This window comes from Hylobates moloch, unplaced genomic scaffold, assembly GCF_009828535.3.
Source record: "Hylobates moloch isolate HMO894 unplaced genomic scaffold, HMol_V3 SCAFFOLD_6, whole genome shotgun sequence".
Classification (NCBI taxonomy): Eukaryota; Metazoa; Chordata; class Mammalia; order Primates; family Hylobatidae; genus Hylobates; species Hylobates moloch.
The window spans coordinates 156326472-156352588 of NW_026652281.1; the positions used below are offsets into that span (position 1 = coordinate 156326472).

Sequence of the window (26117 nt, forward strand, 5' to 3'; positions counted from 1 at the left end):
CCATCCCCTGCCTTCTCTGCAGGAGTCACTCTCCAGCACAGACTTGCACTGTTATTCCCCTAAAGCCCACCCTCACTTTGGCTGGGTGTTGTTCACATATGATGTTCACTCTGCAGATTCATCCAGCTGTACACTGTATGTGTATATTAAACTTCAATTAAAATTCTAGCCCGCCCAAAAGTTACCTCCGTTACTCTCTGCTGACCTTTATACAAAATTTCTTGAAAGAGATCCTTAATCCCACTGTCTCCTTTCCCCTTTTCAAGTTTTTTTTCCCTGTGTTAGAAAGTGTATATTTATACTGTAATATTTTATGCTAATATCATTATATAGTTCCCTTAGTCCTCTCTTTTTAAGATGTCAATTCCCTACTACAAGCAATATCGAAATTAGCTAGTAGGCCTTTTCTTCCCACTTTCCTCCCTCTCTGCCAACATCTGATCAAAAGGATATATTTTTAATTAATAAGGCAATCAGTGAGCTTATTCTACTTTCCATATCTTTCCATATACCTTCCCTTTTTTTTTTCTTTTTTTTTGAGATGGAGTCTTGCTCTGTCACCCAGGCAGGAGTACAGAGGTGTGTACAGCTCACTGCAACCTCTGCCTCCTGGGCTCAGGCAATTCTCCTGCCTCAGCCTCCCAAGTAGCTGGGATTACAGGTGTGTGCCACTATGCCCGGCTAATTTTTGTATTTTTAATAGATACGAGGTTTCACCATGTTGGCCAGGCTGGTCTCAAACTCCCAACTTCAGGTGACCCGCCCGCCTCGGCCTCCTAAAGTGTTGGGATTACAGGCATGAGCCATCAAGCCCAGCCTCATATACCTCCCTAATCTCAGGTTTTGATTGTACTATGTCTCCATCATCAGAGACTATAACATTTATATACTGTCACCTCTATTCCTACTATCTAACCTTAATTCCACAGCTAAATATAATCAATGCTACCACCAGTCCTTAGGCCCAAGCTGCTTCCATCACTCCTTGGTTGTCTGCAGTCTGTTCTCCAGCAGACTCCACAGAAGCTGAGAGAGCCCCTGAACTCCTCTGTGTGTTCTTTACCTACGGTCTTTATACCTGAAGGTCAGTTTGGCTGGGTATAAAATCCCTGGGTCACAGCTTCTTTTACTGTGTATCTTAAAAATGTTACTCTGTATAATCTCAGCACTTTGGGAGGCTGAGGCAGGTGGATCACCCTAGGTCAGGAGTTCGAGACCAGTCTGGCCAGCATGGTGAAATCTCAACCCTATCTCTACAAAAAATACAAAAATTAGCCAGGCACGGTGGCATGTACACATAGTCCCAGCTACTCAGGAGCCTGAGGCACAAGACTGCTTGAACCTGGGAGGCAGAGGTTGCAGTGAGCCGAGATTGTGCCACTGCACTCCAGGAGACACCCTCCCCAAAACCCACCAAAAAGTTACTCTAAAATGTTGCTATTGTATCACAAAGTCTGATACCTCTCTGAGGAGGAATCTCTCAGGATCTTGGCCCATTGCAACCTCCATCTCCCACCTCCTGGGTTCAAGTGATTCTTGTGCCTCAGCACCCCCAGTAGCTGGGATTCTAGGCATGTGTCACCACACCTAGCTTATTTTGTATTTTTAGTAGAGACAGAGTTTCACCATGTTGGCCAGACTGGTTTTGAACTTCTGGCCTCAAGTGATCTGCCTGCTTCAGCCTCCCAAAGTGCTGGGATTACAAGTGTGAGCCACTGTGCCCAGCCTGGAATAATTTTTTAATCTTTAAAATCGAATAGTTTTATGAGATTATATGTCAATATCGACTATTTTGTGTTGATTTTTCTAGACATTCAATGTGCCCTTCCACTATACAAGTTCAAGCTTATTTTATCAGTTTTCCTAAATCACAGTTTCTATTATCTGTTATTCCACTGCTTTTTTCTGGGAAGGTGTGGGGTGGCACTACAACTATATATAAGTTGGATCTTCTTTGCCTAAACTTCTTTATCCCTTCTCTGGACAATTTCTTCTCTATTTGTTTGAGTCTCCTCTGACTCCATTTTTCTCCTATCTCTTCCTTATTTACCTTAATGTATTTCCATTCTTGTGTTCCTGATTTTCATTTCAGAAATATGTGTTTTTTTTCTTATTTCCTCCTGAGTCCTGTCAACTCTCTTCCTGTTTTTCTGTTGACTAGTCAAATTTAAGCCGAGCTTTCTAAACATTTGTAATTTATACCATTCTTTAGTAGTTTCTGTCGTTTTTCTAATTCCTTTGAGATCACTTGGAAACATCAGGACACAGTTTTCATCTGCTTGGAGGAATATTCTTCTGGTGTGCTTTCATTATCTGTGGGAGGTTATCTGGTTCACTTTCTCCCTGCAGTATCTTTGTACAGGGTGTGATCAGCATCTTTTCCTGTTCTTTCAGCAGGATGTTCTATGTGTGGGCAGTTGTGGGTCAGAGTAGCTTTCTGAACTCCACAGCTGGAGGGGCCTTTCCCCTGCTGCGGTCAGTCTGTGGAGCCCTTGCTCCTGTACTTCCTGGGATCGGCCACCTCTTTGTTGTATCTGAAGCTTTTCTCCTTTACCCCAAGTGTTCCTGCTCTGTTCAATCCCAGTCCTCTTGCACCTGAAGCTTTTCCCCTTTACCCCAAGTGTCCCTGCTCTGTTCAATCCCAGTTCTCTTGCACCTGAAGCTTTTCTCCTTTGTCCCAAGTGTTCCTGCTCTGTTCAATCCCAGTCCTCTTGCACCTGAAGCTTTTCTCCTTTACCCCAAGTGTTCCTGCTCTGTTCAATCCCAGTCCTTTTTTCCTTGGGGTGGGCTCTTTTCTTTTGGAAGAGAAGTTTTTGTCAAGGGCATGGGTTTCCCTCACATTCTTGATCTTTCCTCAGCCATGTAATATGTCAGGCCGTGATAAGGCTGTGGGTAGAAACAAAGCAGGATTTTGTGCTTCCATTAATAAAAAAAAGCCTCCTCTATAAACTGGAGCCTGAGAAATCTGCTCCCAATTTCACTGGCTGTCTCTCAGATTCACTTGTTGAGGTTTCCATTTGCTGAGTAGTCTCTTGTGAGGGGTATTCTGGTGACTTCTGGATTCCTTGGCTCTTAGGACTATCAGAGCCCCTTTTCCTTCCTGCCATTGCCTCAGCACAGCTACTGGCTCTGTGTCTGCACAGAGTCATGCCACAGTTGGTGGTCTGGCCCCCAACTGTGGTGCACAGTTGGTGCATAGAGCATAGCACGGAGGTTCCTCAAAATATTAAAAATAGAATTGCTATACAATCCAGCAATTCCACTCCAGGGTATGTCCCCATAAGAACTGAAAGCAAAGATTCAAACAGACATCTGTACACCCATGTTCACAGCAGTGTTACTCATAATAGCCATGAGGTGGAAGCAGTCCAAGTTTCAACGGATGAACAAAATGTGGCTTATCCATACAATGGCATATGATTCAGCCTTAAAAAAGAAATCTTGCCGGGAGTGGTGGCTCACGCCTGTAATCCCAGCAGTTTGGGAGGCCGAGGCGGGCGGATCACAAGGTCAGGAGATCGAGACCATCCTGGCTAACACGGTGAAACCCCGTCTCTACTAAAAATACAAAAAAATTAGCCGGGCGTGGTGGCGGGCGCCTGTAGTCCCAGCTACTCGGGAGGCTGAGGCAGGAGAATGGTGTGAACCCGGGAGGCGGAGCTTGCAGTGAGCCAAGATCGCGCCACTGCACTCCAGCCTGGGTGAAAGAGCGAGACTCCTTCTCAAAAAAAAAAAAAGAAAGAAAGAAAGAAATCTTGAGCATGCTACAGGAATGAACCTGGAGGACATCATGCTGAATGAAATAAGCCAGGCACAAAAGGGAAAATACTATATGCTTCCACTTATGTGCATTACCTAGAATAGTTCAATTCAAAGTCAAAAAGGTAGAACGGTGCTTGCCAGGGCCTGGGGGAGTGGGGACTGAGGAGTTACTGTTTAATGGATTCAGAGTTTCAGTTTTGCAAAATTGAAAAAGTTCTGTGGATGGATGGTGGTGATGGCACAGCAATGTGAATGTACTTAATGGTAAATGTTGTTATGTGTATTTTACCACAATAGTATCTCCTGAATCTGACCCCTTCTTACCACCTGCACTGTTCCTACCCTTGATGCTCGACTCTATCATCTTGTGCCCCTGCTTCTGTGACGGGCTCCTGCCAGCCTCCTTGCTTCTATTCTTGCCACTCTCTAGTCCAGCACTGCCCAAGAGAGATGATGAGAGCCACAAATGTAATTGTAAATTTTCTAGTAGCCACATTGAAAAGTCCTAAAATAAATTATTGAGATTAATTTTAACAATATATTTGACTTAATCCAATATATCCAAAATATTCGCATTTCAACAGGAATCAATTAAAAAATGATGGAGTGGCCAGGCACGGTGGCTTACCCCTATAATCCCAGCACTTTGGGAGGTTGAGGCAGGTGGATCGCCTGAGGTCAGGAGTTCGACACCAGCCTGGCCAACATGGCAAAAACCCATCTCTACCAAAAATACAAAATAAGCTGGGCGTGGTGGTGGACGCCTGTAATCTCAGCTACTCGGGAGGCTGAGGCAGGAGAATCACTTGAACTTGGGAGGCAGAGGATGCAGTGAGCCAAAACTGCCGCACTGCACTCCAGCCTGCGTGACAGAGCAAGACTCTGTCTCAAAAAAAAAAAAAAAAAAAAGATGGAGGTATTTTATGGTATTTTATGTTTTTCTCTTCATACTAAGTCGCCAAAACCTGTGTATAGTGATTTGAACAGTCACAGCACATTTCCATTGGGACCCACTGGATTTCCAGCACTCCATGGCCACATATGGCTGCTGTACTAGATGGGGCACCTCTAATCCACTGTCAACATGGACGGCCACAGTAACCCCATTAACATGTAAACAGATCATGCCCTCCTCTGGTCATGACTCTTCACTGGCTTCCCCTCTCACCTAGAGTCAAAGCTGCAGCACTCACAGGGCCTACGGGCTTTCGGTGACTTGGCCTTCTGCCACCTCTCTGGTCTCACCTCCTACACCTGGTCAGTCTCCTAAGCCCTGGTCCCAGGAGCCCGTGCCACGTCCAATCCTGTCTCCCAGCTTGCTGTGCTCTCTGCCTCCAACACCCTGCCCCAGACAGGCTACGGTTGGTTCCCCTGCTTCTTTTGAGTTTCTCCTCCAGTGCTGCCTGATCAGAGGTTGCCCATGAGCAACAGAGAGAAAATAGAGCCCCCTTCTTTCCCCTGGCACTCCTGATCCCCTCATCCTGCCTTATTTCTACCCACAGCCCTTATTACTACCTGACATATTGTATGTTTATTTGCCTACTGTCTCCCTCACTGGAATATTAGCTCTAAGTGAACAGGCACTCTGTCCAATGCGTTCACTGTTCTACTCCTGGGGCCTAGAACAGCAGCTGGCACCTAACAGGAATGCACTGAAATATGTTTGGCTGCATGAGGCCGAGTGCCTGGGAGGGGCCGTGAGGGGCGCTTACTCAGCTTTCAGGAAGTGTGGGGCCTCATGGAGGCAGAGGAGGCTCGACCACCCTGTTCACTGCCCCTGCCACTCAATCCAACTTCACTCTTCCTTGAAATCCCAGATGAAGCCCAACCTCCTCCACACCTTTCTTCATGTCTCCAATCCACACTGATTTCGCCCACCCCTTCCCACACACTCATCGACGTAGTAATTTATTTAGCATCTATTATTGGGGCGGACAATGTAAAGGCCTGCCTGGGCCAGACCACACACAGCGCTAGAGCACTGAGGACACACACAGCCACAGCTCCCACGCCCGCTGTCCAATGGGATGGGGCCTGTAGGGCTGGGCACTGACTTTTCCAGAGAAGCTGGATCTGTGAATTTGCATATGGACTCTTCTAATGGCCAAATGTTTTTGCAAATTCAGACTCAACGACAGCAGCAGCACATCCATCTTGCCACACCAGAAAGCAAGCAATCAAAGACGACCAGTGTTGTGCCCAGGGACTCGGGGCCAGCCCAGATGAGCCCCTCTGACCACAGATAGAATAAGCATAGTGATTCCAGTGGAAAGACACACATCAAGTTGCTTAAATCCATACGTTCATAATTACAATAAAAAGTAAACCAAAAAACTCACCGGTCACATGTGGAAGACACTAGAAAACCAACTCATCATTATTTTGACAACTGGTGGGTAAGAGGGAAGAGTAAAAGATGTATTCTGCCTTTCCTCTATGAACCGTGCCTGGGGTCAGCTTCCCTCTTTGGGAGAATTTCAGCTCCCAGACGAAAGAAGGAATGGAATGAGCATGCCACTGGCCACTGGCCACTGGCCACTGGATCCAGGCATATTCTCAATGACTGACGGTAGCATAGAGAGGTGGCCGGTTGCCAGACATCTCTTGTTGGAAGTAAACAGCACCTCGAGCCTGCCCACAGGCAGACCTGCCAGAACCAAAATCAGCTGAGCCTGAACGTGATCACGGCTGTCGGTCTCACTGCTCAACCAACTTAAAGGAAACAAGAGACACAGGAGCTTGCTAAACGCCCGCAGCGGATGCAATCAGCAAAACCAGACGATGAGAGACTCTACGGCACAAGTGACCCATTCCTTCAATAAAATATTGTGGAAGAATAAACAAGAGCTAGGTGGAGCAGAAGCCCGTAGATTAAAGGGATTTAAGAGACCTATCAACCAACAGTGACATGTGTGACTTTCGTGTGCCTCAGTTCAAATAATCAAACCGTGAAAAGTACACTTGCACACGGGGAAGTGTGAATACAATGTTTGATGATATTAAGGAATTCTTGTTAAGTTTGCTGGTACAATAGTGATACTGCGGTTCTACCGTCAAGAACTTCAGCCTGAACGCCTGGCAGGGAAGGTCATGGGAACAAAGCCGAAGTGTACAGGACTCCATAGTGTGGCTTTGCTCTGAGTGCAGCAGCAATGCAGAAAGGACGGCCAGAGAAGGTTCCTCATGGGCAATGGACCCAGCAGGAGTGAGGAGTACCGGGGTGTGTGGCTGGGGGTGCAGAGAGGCTGTGATGTTGCTGGGCAGTGTGGGTCTGGGCCAGGGGTCTCTTGCCAGCTCTGACACATCTGCCCCTAGGCAGAGGCCCACAGCAGGCTCCATGGGGTCAGGCTCCAGTGCGGAGGCTGATGGATGCCCTGGCTCTTCCTGGGCCCAACTCGACCCTGCTGCTCCCAAGGGGCTTCTCACCTCTGTGCTAGGGTCCACAACACTGGCTTTCCTGCTCCCGATACTGCCTGGCTGCTTGGATGGTGTTTTCTGGAGGAAGTCAGAGATCCTCTGAACCAAGAAATCACGGTCTTTCAGGTTGGCAAACAGGAATGTCATTTTGCTTTTGGTGCTGATGGACAGGGGGCTTGGCAGCACGCTGGAGCTGTCAGCTTTTTCGACAATGGTCACCTGAGAAGGTGGAAGAACTCTTTTGGGTGTCTGCATCTCAGGCCCTGCAGCTGGGCATGCTTTGTGAATGGCAGACTGTCATGCAGCTGTCCTCTCCTGGGCACAATGCAGTGAGTGGCCCGACTGCCCTCATATTCTGACTCTGCCACCCGCTGCACGTAACCCCGAGCAAGCTGCCTGTGCCTCTAAGGTCCCGTTTTTCCTGTCGATGGGGGGGAGCACACTGGCCGTGCAGGGTGGTTCTGAGGATGATGTAAAGTGTTCAGCCCAGCTGCTGGCCTTCACCGGCTCTCAGAAGGCTGTCCTAAAGCAGGGCAAGCAGTCCCTTGCTTGCAGGACTGTCCCCTGCACTTGTTCCCAGGGAACACTTCTTGACAGCAGGGGTCCTGGAGCTCCACTCTGAACCCCTCTGAGGTGTGGAGGGCACGGGACAGGCTTTCAGTGGGCACCTCTGCAGAGCCCAAGGCCTGGCAGGGAGACGGACGAGGGATGCACCAGCTGAGCACAGTCAGCAGGGGTGAGTGCTGGGAAGAGGGAAGGCTGGGTGGTCCCAGGGGAGGTGGCCACTGAGCTGAGACCTGGTCCAGCCAGGTGAGTGCTGGGGAAGAGACGGGTGGGGGCACAGCAGTCACCCTGCGGAGGGGAGTAGGACTGCCTGAGGGAGGAAGAGAAGGCCAGAGAAGCCAGGACAGTGTGAGCTGGGCAGTGGTGGGGGTGAGTGTGTACTTTTTTTTTTTTTTTTTTTGAGACAGAGTCTCGCTCTGTCGCCCAGGCTGGAGTGCAGTGGTGCGATCTCAGCTCACTGCAAGCTCTGCCTCCCGGGTTCACGCCATTCTCCTGCCTCAGCCTCTCCGAGTAGCTGGGACTACAGGCACCCGCCACCAGGCCCAGCTAATTTTTTGTATTTTTAGTAGAGACAGGGTTTCACTGTGTTAGCCAGGATGGTCTCGATCTCCTGACCTCGTGATCTGCCCGCCTCGGCCTCCCAAAGTGCTGGGATTACAGGCGTGAGCCACTGCGCCCGGCCTGAGTGTGCACTTTTTATGTCTGTGTGTGAACATATCCATGGGCTGTGCCTGGGCGCAGGTCTGAGAGGGGGAGAGGTGCACAGAAGGCCTCACAGGTCACAGGAGGCAGGCGGGAGAAGCCTCTAGAGGACTCTAAGCAGGGTGCCAACATGCTCCCACTGACATTTCAAATTTTGCTGGTTGCTGTGGGAGGATGCGTCATAAAAGGGCTAAGTGTGTTAGGCCAGGTGTGGTGGCTCAGGCCTGTAATCCCAACACTGTGGAAGGCTGAGGGAGGATCGCTTGAATCCAGAAGTTTGAGACCAGCCTGGGCAACATGACGAACCCCTGTCTCTGTTAAAAATTAAAAAAAACAGCTAGGTGTGGTGGCACGCATCTGTTGTCCCAGCTACTCGGGAGGTTGAGGTGGGAGAATCACTTAAGCCCGGGAGATGGAGGCTGCAGTGAGCCATGATCACACCCCTGCACTCCTGTGTAGGCAAGAGCGAAACCCTGTCTCAAAAAAAAAAAAAAAAAAAAAAAAAGCGGGGGTGGGGGTTAAGTGTGGTTAGGGAGTGGCTAAAGCAGATGATGGTGTCTTAGGTGGTGGCCGTGGAGAGGAAGGGCTGAGCTCTGCGGGGTGAGCTGGCAACACATGCTGTAGGTAGGACACAGGGAGGAGGGAGAGGTCGGAATCTAGGCTGATATGTGGCTTTTACCTGGGCAAAGGGTGGAAGAAGGGTCACTTCCCAAGGGAAGCATGGAAGGGCATGGTTGGGAGTGCAATTCAAGAGTCCACTACACCCACAGCAGAGTACGCTGCGTGCGCAGGAGCCTGCAGGCTGGAATGTGGAGGAGCAGGTGTGTTGAGGGGTCGGCGCTGGCTGGGCAGGCCGCCTCCACCCTGACCAGCTGCAGAGTTCCATCACCAGGGCACACTCATCCTCCAGCGTGGGCTCGTCGTGCCCCCCGAGCTCTGCCAGGGCTCTCTACCACCTGGGGTGTCAAGGGCCCGGCAGGAGAAATGCAAAACGGAGCCTCAGGTGTCAGGGAGACCCCTAGGCCTGGGGGACAGGTGAGTACAGTGCCCCGGACAGATCCACAGGGCCCTGGTGCTAACAGAATGTGGGGTCCGGGTCACACCTGAGCCTCTCGACCTGGAGCTTTTGGAGCTGTGGCTCTTCTGAGTTCCTTCCCTCTGACTTCCCTTGGGGAAACTGAGGCAGCAACTCTCCCACACCTATTCTCAGCTACATCTGCAACTTGAGGGATTTGTGCAAATGGCAGGGAGGTCTTTAAGTTAAGAATCTCACTTGCTGCTTCTTATAATTAAACAGTCAGTGCCCTGCTTGGCCACAAGGAAAAGGAGGCCTTGGGGCCTGACCTGACTCAGTCTCATGCCTTCTATTTGGGCAAGGGCCCTTGTCCTTGCTGTCCACACCCCTTCAGTGCAGTAGACAGATGGCCTTGTTCCCACCAGGGTCACTGTGGGAGTCCAAGAAACCCAAGGAGGAGCAAGTGAGAGCCAGTGCAGCCCCACGGGGGGGCCGGCCTCTGACGGCCTGCTGGAGCTGAGCCACGTGGTGTGTCAGAGAGGACTGGTGAGGTGGCCTCTGAGGGTGACATGTGGGACCGGTGCAGGAACACGGTCCTCTAAGCCCAGCCACGGAGCAGCGCTTTGCCCTGCAGGGCCTGGAAGGCAGGCCTGACGGAAACTCACGCGTGGGAGACCCTGTCTCCACTAGGCAAGTGACCCGGGAGGGCAAGCAGTGTGCCCCCACCATGTTACCTGCCTCCCCGACAGGGCAGGTGCCTGTGGAGGGGCTCACTTGTCCTACACCCTTCACCTGTCCCATCACTGAGTGACATGTGACTGCCTGGGCCGGGGCCTCCTCCCAGGTACCCCCCAGTGAGCCAGGGCAGAGCAGGACAGGCTGGTCCCTGAGCCCACTGACACCTCAGGGCTGGAAAGGCCTTGGCCTCTCAACTAGGGGATGCTGACCTCCCTCAGGGGTATGATGAGGTGGCAGGCGTCCTCCTCCTTGCTGGCAAAGCAGATGTAGTTGTTGGAGATGAACATCTGGCCGGGGATGTGCAGCTTGTTGAACGGCGTCCACAGGGTGCAGCTCGTGTGGCCGTCCAGCCGCTCATCCCTGGGCAGCCGGAACGTGGCTCGGTAACACTCATTCTTGGCTCGGGCGTCCAGGTCTCTGGGGAAACAAGGTGGGCGGACAGGAGGAAAGGGGACAAGGTCAGGACCAGCACACTCTCAGGGAAGCCTTGGGGCCTCCCCAGGCCTGTTTCCACATCAGATTCAGGATCCCTGGGGTTGTCCCTTGAGCAAGTCATGCTCAGGGGCCTCAGAGTTCAATAAAAGATGCATGCTGAGTGACTAGGCAGAAGGTGAAACAGTCACATAACCAGCGGAGAAGTGGCCAGCAAGCAATGTGTCCTGAGACTGCTTTGAAAAGGACATCTAGATGCTGGCCTGGGCAATGTGCAACCCATCCCTCGGTACTGACGGGCAAGCAGAGCCCAGAGCGCCTGCACTGGGTCCCACTCAGATGGAGGGTCCTGGGCAGCTCATCCACCCTGGGCAGGCCTAACCCCAGGTTTCACCTTGAAACCCAGGTGAGAAGCTCCCCACAGGGAGGTGTGGAGCTTAAACTAAAGCATGCGGCTGCTAACACAAATGCACACCTGTGTATCTGATGGCTGTGACAGTGGCCTGGCCCAGGCCCTCACCCCTTCGGTGACTCTGTCCACATAAACTCTCCCAGCCCCAAAGGAAGCCTCCTGCCTGCCCTGGGCTGCAGTAACCCGACCAGGGCCTGACTGCATTCTCACCGGCAGTGCCAGGGGTAGTCGCATTCCATCTCTGCTCGTGTTCTTTCCAAAAGGTCCCACAAGCCAACCTGTCACTCGCATCCCAAGGACAACATGCTTGCACAATTTTCTGGTCCTGGAGGTGGACCCCAGAGTTTGGGCCTAGACCATAGTCTGTGGGTGCAATGCAGGAAATGGCCCGGTTGGAATGAGGTCACCGAACACAGGGGTGTGAATCTGGCTGTGCTCAGGCTGGCTGTGGGACCCAGGGAACCTCAGAGATCTTGGCCAGCCTCTGGAGTTTCCTATAAGCTACAACCTAGGAACCCAAACATAAGTAGCCCGGGAGGGCCGGCTGCTATGATGCATTCCTGCCTATCAGTGCCCAGGACAGGGAAGCAGGGACCTCAGACCCACACATGGCCCATCTCCTTGGCTGGCTTCAGACCCAGAGGTCTGCTTCCACATCACACTCAGGACCCCTGGGGGGCCCATGGCTGTGAGGGGCCTCTGGCCAAGGAGTCTTGGGGTATACAGGAGAGCTGTCAATCATGGTGGGATGGAGGCCGTGCACTTGAGCCCAGATTCACCAAAGCCTTTCTGGGGGCGTCAGAGCACCCTGGCTGAGGTGGCTACATCCTGGCTCCACTGCTCACTAACCGAGGGACTTCAGGCAAGTTACTTAACCTCTCTGTGCCTCAGCTTCCTTGTCTGATACCTAGGGATGGTAAGAGCCCCTTCCCACTGTAGGGCCAAGAGGAATAAAGTGTGAAGAGCTTCCTCCCCGTTAGTGGTATCCTCAGGACATCACTGCTATCTCCTGCTGCCTCTCCACACGGGACTGCAATGATCTGTTTACCTGGCTTCCCTCCCAAGTGGGGAGCCCATGAGGGGTGAATGTGGACACCTTCTCCAGGTCTACACATTTGGACCAGGCAGGTCCCAGCCAAGGTCAGCGAACCTGGCTCACATGAGCCCACCCCAGCCCTGGAGGGCAACGCACCGCTTCAGGGCTGAGATGTTCCTGTGTGGCCGGATGGGCCTGGGCAGGGCCTTGTCCTCCAGGAAGCCCTCGCTGTCCAGCAGCTGCCGCATGGCCAGGTTGGCCAACTGCTCCATGAGCTTGAAGGTCTCGCCGATGTTGAGGAACATAGAGAAGAAGAGCTCCTGGTCGCGGGTGTCCACACGGATGCTCTCCGGGAAGAGCAGGGTGGCGTTCTTCTCCAGACGCGTTATGTCCACCCACTGCACCACGAGGCTCACTGTGCCCGCAGGGACAGACACACCGCGGGGTAGGGCCTGGCAGGGTGAGGCTCCTGATGCCCATCCGTACCCCAGGCCCACCCCAGGGAACCGCTCTGGGGGCAGCACTTCCTGCATGCCCAGGCCTGGCTGGGGTAGGTCACGCCCTCCACGTGGAGGGACCAGGCCACTGAGGTGTCCACTGCCTTCCAGACCAACCACACACGGTGAGTGTCTGCCCCACCAGTGGCTGAACGGGAAAGGAACGAATGTGCGGAGGTGAATCACTGAGACCCACCCAGCAGCTCCCCCAAGTGGGAACGCATGGAGGTGTGAACAGTCACAGCACAGTGCGGCCAACACACAGCAGGACACAGCCCCTGCTGACGGGAGGTGACTGGCCACTTGGTCGTGACAGATAAGCGGCAAGGGCCGGAGGGGCACAGGGAGGCTGTGGGCCGAGAGAGGCGAGGAGGGAGGAGGGCTTGGTGTGCTTGGGGATGGCTAAGACCCTGGGGGCTCTTTCTGGAGCTGCTGGGAAACCAGGCTCGCATCCTGTGGCCAGGATGTCTGCAGGGAGGAACCTGCAGCAGATGAGGGCTGTGGCACGCACCCAAGGCATTGCATGACATGGAATCACCAGGAATTCAGGGCAGACGTGTGCCCGAATACGCCAGCTCGGCAGAAGAGGGCAGGGCAGGCGTGTGGAGTCACCATGTAGAGAACCCTACTGGCGAGTGGTGGGCATAGTAAAAGTTGGCTGGGAGCAGGTGGACGCCGGGCCAAGGCCGGACAGTCCCACCCTGGGCTGTCAAGGTGACATTTGGGTTTCAGGGAGGTCCCTCTGGTGGCCATGTGGGGACGGAGTATCTGGGGGCTCAGGGCAGGGAGGGGCTGAGGGTGTGGGGGCTGGGGCACACTGAGGGGCGGGCTCACCTTCCTTCCCCAGCAGGAAGGAGTAGAAGCACAGGTGGTTGACCGTCAGGTACAGCCAGCCCTGCCGGGGCACGCGGCCCTTCCAGTAGCTGCAGGAGTAGTAATTCACCAGCTTCTCGCCCTCAGGCATCCCAAACTGCTTCCGCATCTTCAGCTCAGCCTCCTTGAACTTCCCGGGGTCCTCGTCTCCCTGGGGCTGCAGGTTCTTGTTCTCTTCTGCAATGATCCCCTGGAGGAAGGCAAAGGACAAGGGCTTGCCCTGCACAGTCCTGGACAGCTCAAAGGGTGGAGCAGAGAGGCCCAGGCAACCCGGGACTCATGGACCTTGGTCTAAGGGCTACAGGCACAGGTGGGAACAGTCAGTGGCTCTTGCTGGCTTGCAGTCAAGGCACACGGGTGAGAGACGCTGCCTGTGTGACTCTAGACAAAGTTCCTGCAACTCCCTGAACTACTGTCATCACCAGTTGTGAGCAGAGACTTTTTTAAAAAATTAAGACAGGGTCTCACTCTGTCACCCAAGCTGCAATGCAGTGGCTCAACCATGGCTCACTGCAGCCTCAACTCAAGAGCTGAAGCCATCCTCCTGCCTCAGCCTCCCGAGTAGCTGGGACTATAGGTGTACTCCACCACACCTGGCTAATTTTGTACTTTTTGTAGAAATGGGGTTTTGCCATGTTGCCCAAGCTGGTCTCAAACTCCTGGGCTCAAGTGATCTGCCCGCCTCAGCCTCCCAAAGTGCTGGGATTACAGGCGTGAGCCACTGTGTCTGCCCGGACGCTTTTAAAATGAATATTTCAGTTATTTTCATGTAAAATTGTTGAAACGTATTATCCATAAACATGGTAAAAAATGCATACGGTAGAAATGTGTATTCAGTGAAAAGGGAATCTTTTCTAGCTCTCTGTAGTGACTTTCCTGGTTCCATCCAGACATGCAAACACCGACGGATTCATAAGCAAATGTATGTTTTCCTCTTTCCCCCTTTATCTGCCCAAATGGGATCACCCTGTAGCTCTGTTCTGTAAAGTGCTTCTCTTATCACATCCTGGAGGACATTCTGCACTTGGCCGCCTGTATGCCAGGGGCCTCCTGCCTCTTGGCCCTGCACACAAACCAGCGGCAGGACCCACAGGTTCCGGGCCCGTCCATACTCCCTCATGCTGCTGGCATTGTTGCAGGGCTCAGGGTGCCCAGAGACATCCCCCTGGGCCACAGAGCCAGCCCCAAGCCTCCTGGGGTAAAACAGGTCCTCAGCAGTGCCCTCAGCTCAAAATGTACACGTTGATTTTCTAGAAAGACAATTACAAGATAAACTAGAGTCAGTCAAGGTCAGTGCTGGTGGCTGGGCCACCTCCCATCCCTCTGTCCATGGGCAGCGAGGACAGCCATGAGCCTAGGTGAGGACTGAAAGGGGGGATCTGTTCTGATTTCTTCTATTTCTCAGAGTAGCCAGGGAAGGAAACTAGAATATGCCATCCCAAAATATGCCTTTTTGACATAAGAAGTATTTTGAGCTGAAGGCAATTAAGTAGCAGCAAACACAGGAAAAGCTCTTTCTGCCCTCCCTCCCCCTTTCTGCCTAAAAGCTGGATATACGTTCTCCTTTATTGGAGACAATTCTAGATTCCTATCAGCCCAGAGATGACACTGGACGCATCTGCAAACAAACCTTACTCCATTAGTTTCATCCCATGTATTATCTTCTCACAGTTTCCTGCCCTTAGAAGCCTAAGCTGTTTTTGTCTGTCCTGTTATGGTTCTTTAAGTGGACTGTTCCTGTGTTAAGAGGCTGTGAAAACCCAATTCTAACTAAACTTTTGAGTCACCTATCCAGGTTTCTCCCATGAATATATAAGATATACACATTAGTAAACTTCTGTTTTTCTCTTGTTAATCTGCCTTTTGTAACAGAGCCCCAGCCAAGAACCTAAATGGGGCGAAGGAAAGGAGAAGGGTTTTTCTTCTCTCCCACCAGTGCTACCGCAGCTGCGATCTAAACATCTCTCTCCAAAGTGCTGGGATTACAGGTGTGAGCCACCGCGCCTAGCCAAATTTGTGTTCTTTTAAGCCACTCAGTTTATGGTAATTTGTTGCAGAAGCAACTGGAAATTAATAAATGTTATTCTAATAAAGTGCCCATTTTGTCTAAATTCTTTTTTTTTATTTTTTATACAGGGTCTCACTCTGTTGCCCAGGCTGGAATGCAGTGGCGCCATCTTGGCTCACTGCAACCTCTGCCTCCCGGGTTCAAGCAATTCTTGTGCCTCAGCCTCCCAAATAGGTGGGATTACAGGGGCACAACACTATGCCCAGCTAATTTTTTATATTTTTAGTAGAGACAAGGTTTTGCCATGTTGGCCAGGCTGGTCTTAAACTCCTGGCCTCAAATGATCCACCTGCCTTAGCCTCCCAAAGTGCTAGGATTACAGGTGTGAGACACCACGCCCAGCCCCATTTTGTCTAAATTCTTAAAGGTACTGGTTTAAGGCTGTTTTGTTATCCTCTCTCTTTGGAGTTTTGCTTTTTTACAGATGCTCCTCACGGCGTATTTTGAGATGGAGTCTCGCTCTGTCGCCCAGGCTGGAGTGCAGTGACGCGATCTCGGCTCACTGCAACCTCCGCCTCCGGGGTTCAGGCCATTCTCCTGCCTCAGCCTCCCAAGTAGCTGGGACTACAGGCCCCCGCCACCACGCCCAGCTAATTTTTCTGTATTTTTAGTAGAGACAGGGTTTCACTGTGTTAGCCAGGATGGTCTCAATCTCCTAACCTAGTCTCATGATCTGCCTGCCTCGGCCTCCCAAAGTGCTGGGATTACAGATGTGGGCCACCACACCTGGCCCTTTAAACTGTATATTCTACATATATGAATACACTGTAGGGTAAAATCCAAGGAATGGAATTTTTGGGTAAAGGGCATGTGTCTTTTAAAATAACGTTAGTTTTATAATAAAAAATAACTCAAAATATCCTATTGTTTCCAGCATCTCTTCTGGCAAACAGAATTGTCTATCTGCATATACCTCCTAAGGCACTTGGGTAGGAATGGAAGCCCTGCACTAGGCTTCAGCAGCCTCCAGTGCCCGCCCCAGGGTAAGAGGAGGCTTTCCTGGGTCACGAGTTCCTCTGCCCCTTTCAACTCCAAGAGAAGGAGCGCTGACACTTCAGTCTCCACCTTTGTAAAATGGGGACGCACCCTACATCGTGAAGATTAAATAGGATAACACACGAGAACACTGCTGGCAGGGAAGGGTGAGGACAGGGAGTGGTGAGTAAACCTTACGTGTATCTTGCCCTTGACGAAGGTGGTGATATCTTCCTCACTGTCGAAGATGGACAGTGTCTGCAGCAAGTTATTTTCCAGCCATTCCCAGTGTTTTGTGATCTCTTTGCGGGAAGAACCTAGAAGAGGTTTGGTGAAGTAAAAGAAAAATCACAAATTCACCAGGCCTTAAACGCACATTCAAAGAAGCGAGATGAAAGTGGGTGACCTAATTTGCTAAATCTAAGTGACCAGAATCTTCAAGCTGCTTTTCCCTCTTAAGCTGATGAATATGTACATAACAAAAGTAATAAATGGTCCTGGTAAAAAAACAAAAAATTAAACGTCCAGGCTGAATCACAGTCGTGTGGGAGAGAATGTTTCCACCTGTCCCTGAAGCCAACAAGGAGAGTCACTAAGTCTCCAGTGTGTCCTAGAAATAGTGTATGCACCTGCAAGCTTGCTAACTTATACTTTTCCTCAAGTTGAAGGAACTTAATGTGGCTTTTGCTATGTATGTGATTAATCAAACACAGTCATACTTTGTATAAATGAATCCAGCTCTTTCCTGAGAATCTAGGTATCCACAGATAAGCAGCCGGAGCTTCCTACAAGACTCCAGGCCCTGCAGCCATAAAAAATGATGAGTTCATGTCCTTTGTAGGGACGTGGATGAAACTGGAAAACATCATTCTCAGTAAACTATCGCAAGGACAAAAAACCAAACACCGCATGTTCTCACTCATAGGTGGGAATTGAACAATGAGAACTCATGGACATAGGAAGGGGAACATCACACTCCGGGGACTGTTGGGCGGGGGGGAGGGACAGCATTAGGAGATATACCTAATGCTAAATGATGAGTTAAGGGGTGCAGCAAACCAACATGGTACATGGATACACATGTAACAAACCTGCACATTGTGCACATGTACCCTAAAACCTAAAGTATAAAAAAAAAAAAAAAAGACTCCAGGCCCCTGGCCAGCTAGGCTCCTGCTGGGCAGGTGAGTAGCTACTGCCCCTCTCTTCAGTTTCTCCTGGCCACCTTCTTACCTAGTGTCTGCTCCACCTAGGAGGGAGTGGGTCCCTGTCCTCCATAGGCCCAATGGAAATAAAAAAAAATGTAGAGAAAATCTGGGCGCCGTGGCTCATGCCTGTAATCCCAGCACTTTGGGAGGCTGAGGCAGGAGGGTCGTTTGAGCCCAGGAGTTCGAGACCAGCCTGGGCAGCATGGCGAAACCAAAAATACAAAAAATTAGCTGGGTGTGGTGGCATGCACCTGTGGTCCCAGCTACTCAGGATGCTGAGGTGGGAGGATTGCTTGAGGCTGGGAGGTGCAGGCTGCAGTGCAGCCTGAGTGACAAAGTGAGACCTTGTCTCAAAAAAACAAAACAACACACAAAACAAAAACGTAGAGCAGGCAGCACGATGCCACTTTCAAAGGCTGGAAGAATTGTTTGCTCCCATTAAGGAATTGGGGAAGAAGCCCCAGGGGGAAGAGCAAAGGGATGAGGGGAGATCTCTGCCTGGCCTGGCTCCCCCTACCCCCAGCACCTGTTTCTGGGGTTTTGCCTGTGCTGAACGAACACAAGGATGAGGAGCGAATGACATCCTGAATCGTTCTCAGCTGTCGGGGGGGTGGGACAGGAGGCCCACCCACCAGGCATGAAGACAGCCTCAGCCAAGACAGGGCGGATTCTCGTTATTCAAGTGGTCAGATTCTGTAAGGTGGCTGCGAACGCTGACTTAGCGAATCCTGAACCACTACTCCGGGGGAACACAGGGTTAGGTTCCTCGAGCCTCTAATCACACCTTTGTCGACTGACCGATACATAACTGTTTTACATGTGTTTGCTTAAAGATGCCTTATTTAATACGTATCCCTGATCGACTGGCACTGATCTCATGGCCAGCAGCGCTATCACTCACGCCTGAACGAAGCTGCTCTCATGCACGGATCTCCTTCACCAGGCACAACCCAGCCTTCTTGCTCTTAGGAACAAGAGCGCTTCGGCGCCATGCTCGAGAGTCCAGAGTCACTGTGAACCAGACGTCTCTGCTGGCGTGCCTGCCCCTGGCCACCTTCCTTCCCTCCCTGAGCAGGCTCTTCTGCCAGCTGGAGACAGCTCTGACCCTCCCTCCAGGCCAGGCTGGGCCTGTCACCTGCTCCAGCCCGTGGCACCCGCTCATGGCTGTGTCACAGCCTGGCTGTTCTGCTTGGGACTGATTTGTTTGCTTTGTCAAATCTCCTCAAGCAGACCCTGACCTAAGAAGTGAGGCCACAGGACAGATCCTCCCAATTGGCCTGGGGGAGGATGCCCACGGGAAAACGATTCCACCCAGAATCACACAGCTTGCAGTGAGTCACAAAAGGCCCCCAGAATTACTCCTGGAAGCCCCTTAAGTCATCCATAACTTACTTTAACCTTTTTTTTTTTTCATTTTTCTTTGCATTTCTATTATAGCCTCCTTTCCCTGATGCACAGAGGCCAAGGCCTAGTTGGTAGGTAGAGATTTCTTTTTCGGTTTCTTTGCCAGGAACCCACAGTTGAATTTGGTAGTCAAATTTACATGTGGTACAACTCTACCGTATTATTTTCTTTTATACATACATTCCTAGAAAACAAACAGAAGAAATCTCCTCGCTGCCTGTGTGGATGTGTCAACACTTTAATTAAAAATATTTATAGGCTGGGCATGGTGGCTCAGTCCTATAATCCCAGCACTCTGGGAGGCTGAGGCAGGGGGATTGCTTGAGCCCAGGAGTTTGAGATCAGCCTGGGAAACATGGCTGTCTCTATAAAAAATAGAAAAAATGAGGCATGGTTGCGTGGGCCTGCAGTTCCAGCTAATCAGGAGGCTGAGGTGGGAGGATCACTTTAGCCAGAGAGCTGCAGTGAGCTGTGATTGCACCATGGCACTCCAGCCTGGGCAACAGAAAGAGAATGCCTCAAAAAAAAAAAAAAAAAAAAACACTTTTTTTTTTTTTTTTTACACATATGTGCATTAAAAAATATTAGTTAAAAGTAACTCAATCTTCATTTTACACTAAGAAACTATTCCATCTCTATGCTAGGTGCTGGGAATAAAAATAACATAATAGCTAATTAGAGTATTAAATGCTATTTCTGTTTCCAGAGTTTTCCATGGATTATCTTATTTCATTCTCAGAACACAGTGGAGACAGGTACCATTATTTTCATTTTACCAGATGAAGCTGAGGCACAGAGAGGTGAAATAAGTTACCCAAGGTCACATAGCTGGGAAGTGATCAAACCAGAATCCTAACCCTGGGTGCCTGGCTGCAGCGCCTGCCCTCACCACCCTCGGGAGCTCCCGGCCTCATGGGCTTCCACGTAAAAGCATGCGCAGACATGTCATGTCCAGAGGAGTAAGCAGGAAGGATGGGTCTCTGGAGTCTGGGCAGTTCTCAGCGGAGTGGGAGGGAAGGTTAGCTGGCATGGTGGACACTAGGCACAGCAGCCAGGAGGGGTGTGGCTCCTCCAGGCCCTGCAGCTGTGTGGTCCGGCTGAAGGCCAGGCTGTGAGCTGGGGAGAGAAGGCCAGAAATGGAGGCAGGCAGACCCCCAGGTGTCCTCAAACACCAGGCTCGAGGGTCAGGACTCACTAAGCAGGTGCTGGCAGGGCCAAGTCTGGTCTTGGTGAGCTGCTTCTGGGGCCTAGCCTGGCTGGCAGGAAAGGGAGGCACAGCCAGGGCCAGCACAGGGCTTTGGGCCTGGCAAGAGGGGAGAGATCAAGTGTGTGGCATGGGGCTACGTACACGGGCTCCGCTGTGTGGCTGTGGCTCGGTCCCTCCCCAGCACCAGGCCTGCTGTGACTGAAGGGATTCCCACTCTGCCCCTCACACTTTTCTCTCCCCAGGGAGGGGCAGCTCTTGCTGCCAGAGATGGAAATCTCAAGGGCGCATGTTAAAGCAGCTCCCCTCCTCATCAGCACACACCGACCTCCTGGCCCACTCAGAAATGGTCCCCTCCCCACAGGAAGCCCCTCCTCTGGCAAACTCTTGCTGCGCCCAGGGCCACGCAGGCTCTGACGCCGGAGATCTGGGGTCTAACTGGGCTTCCCTGCCTGGCCTTGGACGAACTCCCCTTCCTGACTCTTACTGAGGTATTCAGTCCTGCAAGGGAGAAGGGCACTGCTGGTCAGGATGCCCGTGCAGAATGCCCACCTGGGAGTGGGGCTGTTCCTGCGGTGCCGCCTGCCCTGTGCTTTTACTTCCTTGACCCTTCCCCTCCTGAAGCTGGGGTCCAGCCATGAGGTTGACAAACTTTTGAGTCTCATCGTCTTCTCCCAGGCCTTCGAGGGAAAGCACTGCCCTGGGGAACAAGGGCGCTGTGGCTTCTGCTTCCGAGAGGCACCGAGAGGGTCTGAACTGCAGCTGTGTGACTCTGAGCAGGTTACTTAACCCCTCTGGGCCAGAGTTTCTTCACCTTCAACATAGAGAAGACCGAAGTACTTATGCCTCCTGGAGGTACCGGGTGGTTCAGGCAAGTGCCTGGCACACAGGAAGCGCTGTCTGTCAGCTAGGACTGTCATCTTCTCAGAGCAGACTCAACCCAGCAGGTGCCCGCTGAAGGGGGACTTCCCTCCGCACTCTTGGAAGGGTGAGTGCGCTTCCACCTAGGAGGCCACCTACAGCGGATTCTCGTTATTCAGGTGGTCACATGCTGTAAGGTGGCCGCGAACACTGTCAGCAAATCCTGAACCACTACTCCGGGGGAACACAGGGTTAGGTTCCTCGAGCCTCTAATCACACTTTTGTCGACTGACCGATACATAACTGTTTTACATGTGTTTGTTTAAAGATGCCTTATTTAATACGTATCCCTGATCGACTGGCACTGATCTCATGGCCAGCAGCGCTATCACTCACGCCTGAACGAAGCTGCTCTCATGCACGGATCTCCTTCACAAGGCACAACCCAGCCTTCTTGCTCTTAGGAACAAGAGCGCTTCGGTGCTATGCTTGGGAGCCATTTTAAACAGCCAAGTCATCAGCAACGAGCACAAACGTGGGAAAAACAAGGCACTACAGAGACTGTGAACAGGACACACAAGTGCAGTATGAGAGCTGAATCACGAAGGCAGAGCGTCGTCCTGTTCCGCCTCGGCTGGGGACATGGGCATCAGGCGACTCCAATTCTTCACTGCTTTGAACGTGCATGTGTCCATGAATGTCTCCAAATGACCACAAAATCGCTGAAGTACTGATTTGGGGATTGCAAATACATTTGATCGAGTAGGCCAATTTGCAAACATGGAATCTTTGAATGAGGCCGGCTGTGTCTACCTTCAGAAAAGGTGGCATGAGAATGTGGACACTGGCTGGCCCCACACCTGCGTCCCTAGAGGTACATGGGGCTCCATGAGGCTGTCCTCTCCTGCCCTGTCCCCATGACCAGCGGAGCTGCCCTTTTTTTTTTTTTTTTGAGACGGAGTCTTGCTCTGTCGCCCAGGTTGGAGTGCAGTGGCACGATCTCGGCTCACTGCGACCTCCGCCTCCCAGGTTCACGCCATTCTCCTGCCTCAGCCTCCCGAGTAGCTGGGCCTATAGGCCTCCACCACCACGCCCAGCTAATATTTTGTATTTTTTAGTAGATACGTGGTTTCACCGTGTTAGCCAGGATGGTCTCGATCTCCTGACCTCGTGATCTGCCCGCCTCGGCCTCCCAAAGTGCTGGGATTACAGGCTTGAGCCCCCGCGCCCGGCAGTGGAGCTGCCTTTCTAAGATGGAAGCGAAGGCTCCTCCACTTCCCTCTTGCAGCCTTGGGCTGTGCTGTCAGCAGGGAACACCACCCAGGCATGTGGGCTACACACCCCTTCCTCTCGGCAACGGCCCTTCCAGGGCAGGTCCTGCCCAACATCCCTCACCACTCAGGGCACCTACCACACGCCACTGTCCAGTAGACCTGGGAGTCCTGGGTCTGGTGCAGGATGCGGTAGGGGGCCACGCGGGCACTGGAGTCCAGCACCACGTCCAGGGTGCCCACGAGAAGACCTGGGAACAGCGCAGAGAGACATGGAGGGTGAGGGGAGGGCCGGACTGAGGCCCCTGAAGGCTGAGTCTGGCCGGAGGCAGACAGGATGGTGACGCTACCCAAAGGGTCCAGCCAAACGAGGGAAACGTCCGGAATGACCCCTGCGGTCAAAGGCCTTCAGCCAGTGTCTAATCCTGATCAAAAACATCCCCTTCTACTTCTTCCTGGAAGCATCTGCTTCTTCTCCTGGCTCAGAAACACTTGCAGGCAGAGGCAGATGCAAGTTTCGTGGGGCCAGAGCTTAAACAATTCTGGGAAGCCCTCTTTATGTATACAAAACTAGACGACAAGACAAGTATTGCTTTAGACTGAGAAAGTGCTGAGCTACACATTAAAGCTGAAAAAGAACAATATCACAAATGTCACAAAATCCAGAAAACCAACACAATGCTTTCTTAACTGCCAGACGCATCTCCTGAAGTACGTCTTCCTGACAGTTTTGGTCATGTGCTCATCGCTTCACACACACAGGACAATGATTCTGCAACATTATTTTCCATATCAAGAACAAGAAGATAACGTCTTCCCTTTGCCATGACTGATTTTTATTACCGACAGTTTAAGGAAGTTTCTTTTAGCCTCAAAAACCATAACTGAAGATGTCGATTTTTAGAATTGTCAAATTTTGGAAAATAGAAAGTTTTTTCATTTCTGAACTGAAACATTTTAGGGCATTTCAAGTTTTTCTTCTCACCACATATACCCATCTGATAGATGACACACATTAACCAGTTTGTGGCAACGCTATCTTTGTTTTTATTTTTTAGGTAATGCTATCTTTGTCAGTGTCACTATTTTCTGACAAATCAGCAGGAAACACATAGCTTTTATCATTGATTCACTAATTATCAAGCAATCTAAAAACCTGTTTATTGTTTTTACCTTAAATTTTTTCTTCCGTTTAATGCAGTGCTGCTTTTGACATGATCTGAAAATATTTTGTTACCATTTTTCCTGTTGATGTCAGAACAATTTTTATTGCTATTATTCAACTTTAACACTTTTGTTTCATAGTCCACTAGGATTTTTTTGAGATAGTCTCGCTCTGTCGCACAAGCTGGAGTGCAATGGCGCCATCTCGGCTCACTGCAACCTCGACCTCCTGGGTTCAAGCGATTCTCGTGCCTCAGCCTCCCGAGTAGCTGGGATTACAGGCGCATACCACCATGCCCAGCTAAATTTTGTATTTTTAGTAGAGAAGGATTTTTGCCATGTTGGCCAAGCTAGCTATTCAGATTCTTTAATGAAAAGTCTAGGTTGGCATGTTTTTAATAGATGGCTTGAATAAAACCACATCCCTGTCTGCTCCTCTTCAGGGAGGACAGTACTCAGGAGGCCACGATGCCCATGATGGCACAAGGAAGGCCCTGTCAGAGGGCACAGCAGGACACACCAAACCTAGCAGTGCGGAGAGGGTTCAAAGAAGGATTCCCTTGGGGGGACCCTGGGAGCTCGGTCCCAGGGGACACGGAGAGTGAGGTGGAAAGGAGAAGAGCCCGCAGGAAGGAGGTGTACAGAGGTCGGGCTGCACCTGCACCCGCCCGTTCAATGAGATGACCCACATAAGCCTGCCGAGCGCAGCACAAGTGTTCCAAATATGACACCCTGGCGCGCTGATGACACCCTGGAGCGCTGGCGGAAGAAAAGGTGCCGGTCCCTCGCTTTCTTCCTCGGGCTTGCAGTAGCTTCGAGATTGGCCACAGGGGCTGCCGACTAACTCCCACTGAACAGCTGGATCTAGGAGGCAGGTCCAGCACAGGAGCCCGAGATCCTTGAAGCTCACTGGGAGGGAGCCCGAAGCTGAAGGGAACACTCAGTGTTCCTGCGAACAGAACAGTCTCTTCCACATGAAGAAACGTGACCCAGGAGAAGCCTCTGTCTGCAACTGGCTATTAGCTGCTAACACTGAAAATCAGGATGATTCACAGAAAATGCTCTTGATAAACTGGACGACCTGGCAACAATGGGACCGCATTCCTGGAGGGCAACAATCGGTGTCCCGAAGAGCACAGGCACTGAGCCTGAGCCAGCCGGGCTTCTGCAGGGCTGGGCGCAGGCCCTGGAGCACGAGGGGCCCTGGACACCACCTGCGGAGGGAGTGGCCTCTGGGCCTCCCCTGGATCCCACAGGCTGCACGACTCCAAGGGTGCCTGTCCAGCCTCATCCTGTGTGATGGTGGCACCCAGGTCCATAAAGGGCCACCTTGGCGAGCTTGCAGGAACACCCTGTGCTGCTACCCACAGCCTTGGGTCGGCAGCTCTGAGAGCAGCCAGGAGCAGGAGAGGTGGGGGAGGAGAAGCTGGGGGAATGGGGGTGCGGCCAGCTCCAGGGACCTCTGATCTTGCTAAAAGGGCGATACTTTGGTGAGATGGGCATGAAGAAGAGGGCAAAAGAAAACGTGCGCTGGCGTCACTTGGCCCCTTAGAGGCACCTGGGGAAACTGAGGTGGAGGATGAGGACAGGGCGGTCTCGCTAACTTTAGGCGGTGAAATCCCGGGAAGCCGCACGGCCCCCGGGGCTCGCGGGCGCCGAATCCGGGCAGAAGCCGCCGCAGGTGTCCACTTGGCCGCCCCACGCCGACCTGAGGAGAGCCCGCCGAGGGCGCATTCGCCTCCCGCCAGCCCCTCGCCTCCCCGCCCCGGGCCCTCCGGCCCGGCTCCCGGGTCCTGGCCTCGCGCCCCCGCCCCGCCGCGCGCTGGCGTGTGTGTCCGCTGCGACGCGCCGAGGCCGGGCCGGAACCGGACCCGCCCGCCGCCAGCCCCGCCGCCAGCACAGCCGCGGCGCCCACAGGCCCGGCCGCCCGCCCGCCTCTCACCCGTAAGGCCGCCGCCCTTGCCGTGGCCCCGGCGTCGCTGCAGCACGAAGAAGGGGTTGGCCCGCTCCGTCACCCACAGCGCATTGGCCACCAGCACCTCCTCCGGGCTCAGCCACATCGCGGTGCCGCTCGCACCGGGCCGAGGCCCGCGAGGCGGAAGCGCCCGCCGCCGTCGGCGTCCGGGAGCGGAGCGTGCGGAGCGGGCCGGGGCGGGGCCGGGCGGGCGGCGCCCCCTGGCGGGCGTGTGGCGCTCACGCACGCGGCCCGAGGCCCGCGCCGCCCCCTCAGCCCCGGCCTCGGGCGCGCGCCAGCCTGGCCTCCTGGAGCGGTCCAGCCCGCGGCCGCCGGCCTGGGCCCAGAACGGAACGGCCCAGTCCGCAGACAGGGGAGCCGCTATGCAGAGCAGGGCTTCTGGCGTTTTGAAAGCTGTGCAGTGTGAGAGAAAGATGTAAAGAAGCAGAGTTTGGCTGCTTTTGGCTGGTTGTGCGTGCAACCCGGGGCGTGTTAGCACTGCAAAGGGCGCCTGAAAAGGGTTTGCAGTTCCTCCTAATTCTCAGCTTTCTTTCTCTTTT

The 26117-nt window shown here is 52.4% G+C and overlaps 1 protein-coding gene across 4 annotated transcripts in view; it reads right to left on the reverse strand.

Annotated features, from left to right (window-relative positions):
* TBC1D9B (TBC1 domain family member 9B) overlaps positions 1-25739 on the reverse strand; it is a 44328-nt gene extending 18589 nt beyond the window's left edge. For 2 of the 4 annotated variants that reach the window (XM_032158874.2, XM_032158873.2), the window contains exons 1-7: positions 25546-25739; positions 22580-22690; positions 16690-16808; positions 13410-13638; positions 12235-12493; positions 10408-10615; positions 7189-7398 (exon numbers count right to left, since the gene is read on the reverse strand). In XM_032158874.2, the coding sequence (XP_032014765.1) occupies positions 7189-7398; positions 10408-10615; positions 12235-12493; positions 13410-13638; positions 16690-16808; positions 22580-22690; positions 25546-25663 (1254 nt within the window). In that variant the 5' untranslated portion in view covers positions 25664-25739. Of the gene's footprint in view, positions 1-7188; positions 7399-10407; positions 10616-12234; positions 12494-13409; positions 13639-16689; positions 16809-18600; positions 18638-19995; positions 20217-22579; positions 22691-25545 lie in introns of those variants that run through there. The other 2 variants (XM_058440225.1, XM_058440226.1) reach the window with 2 other exon arrangements.
* Between the last annotated feature and the right edge of the window lie 378 nt (positions 25740-26117).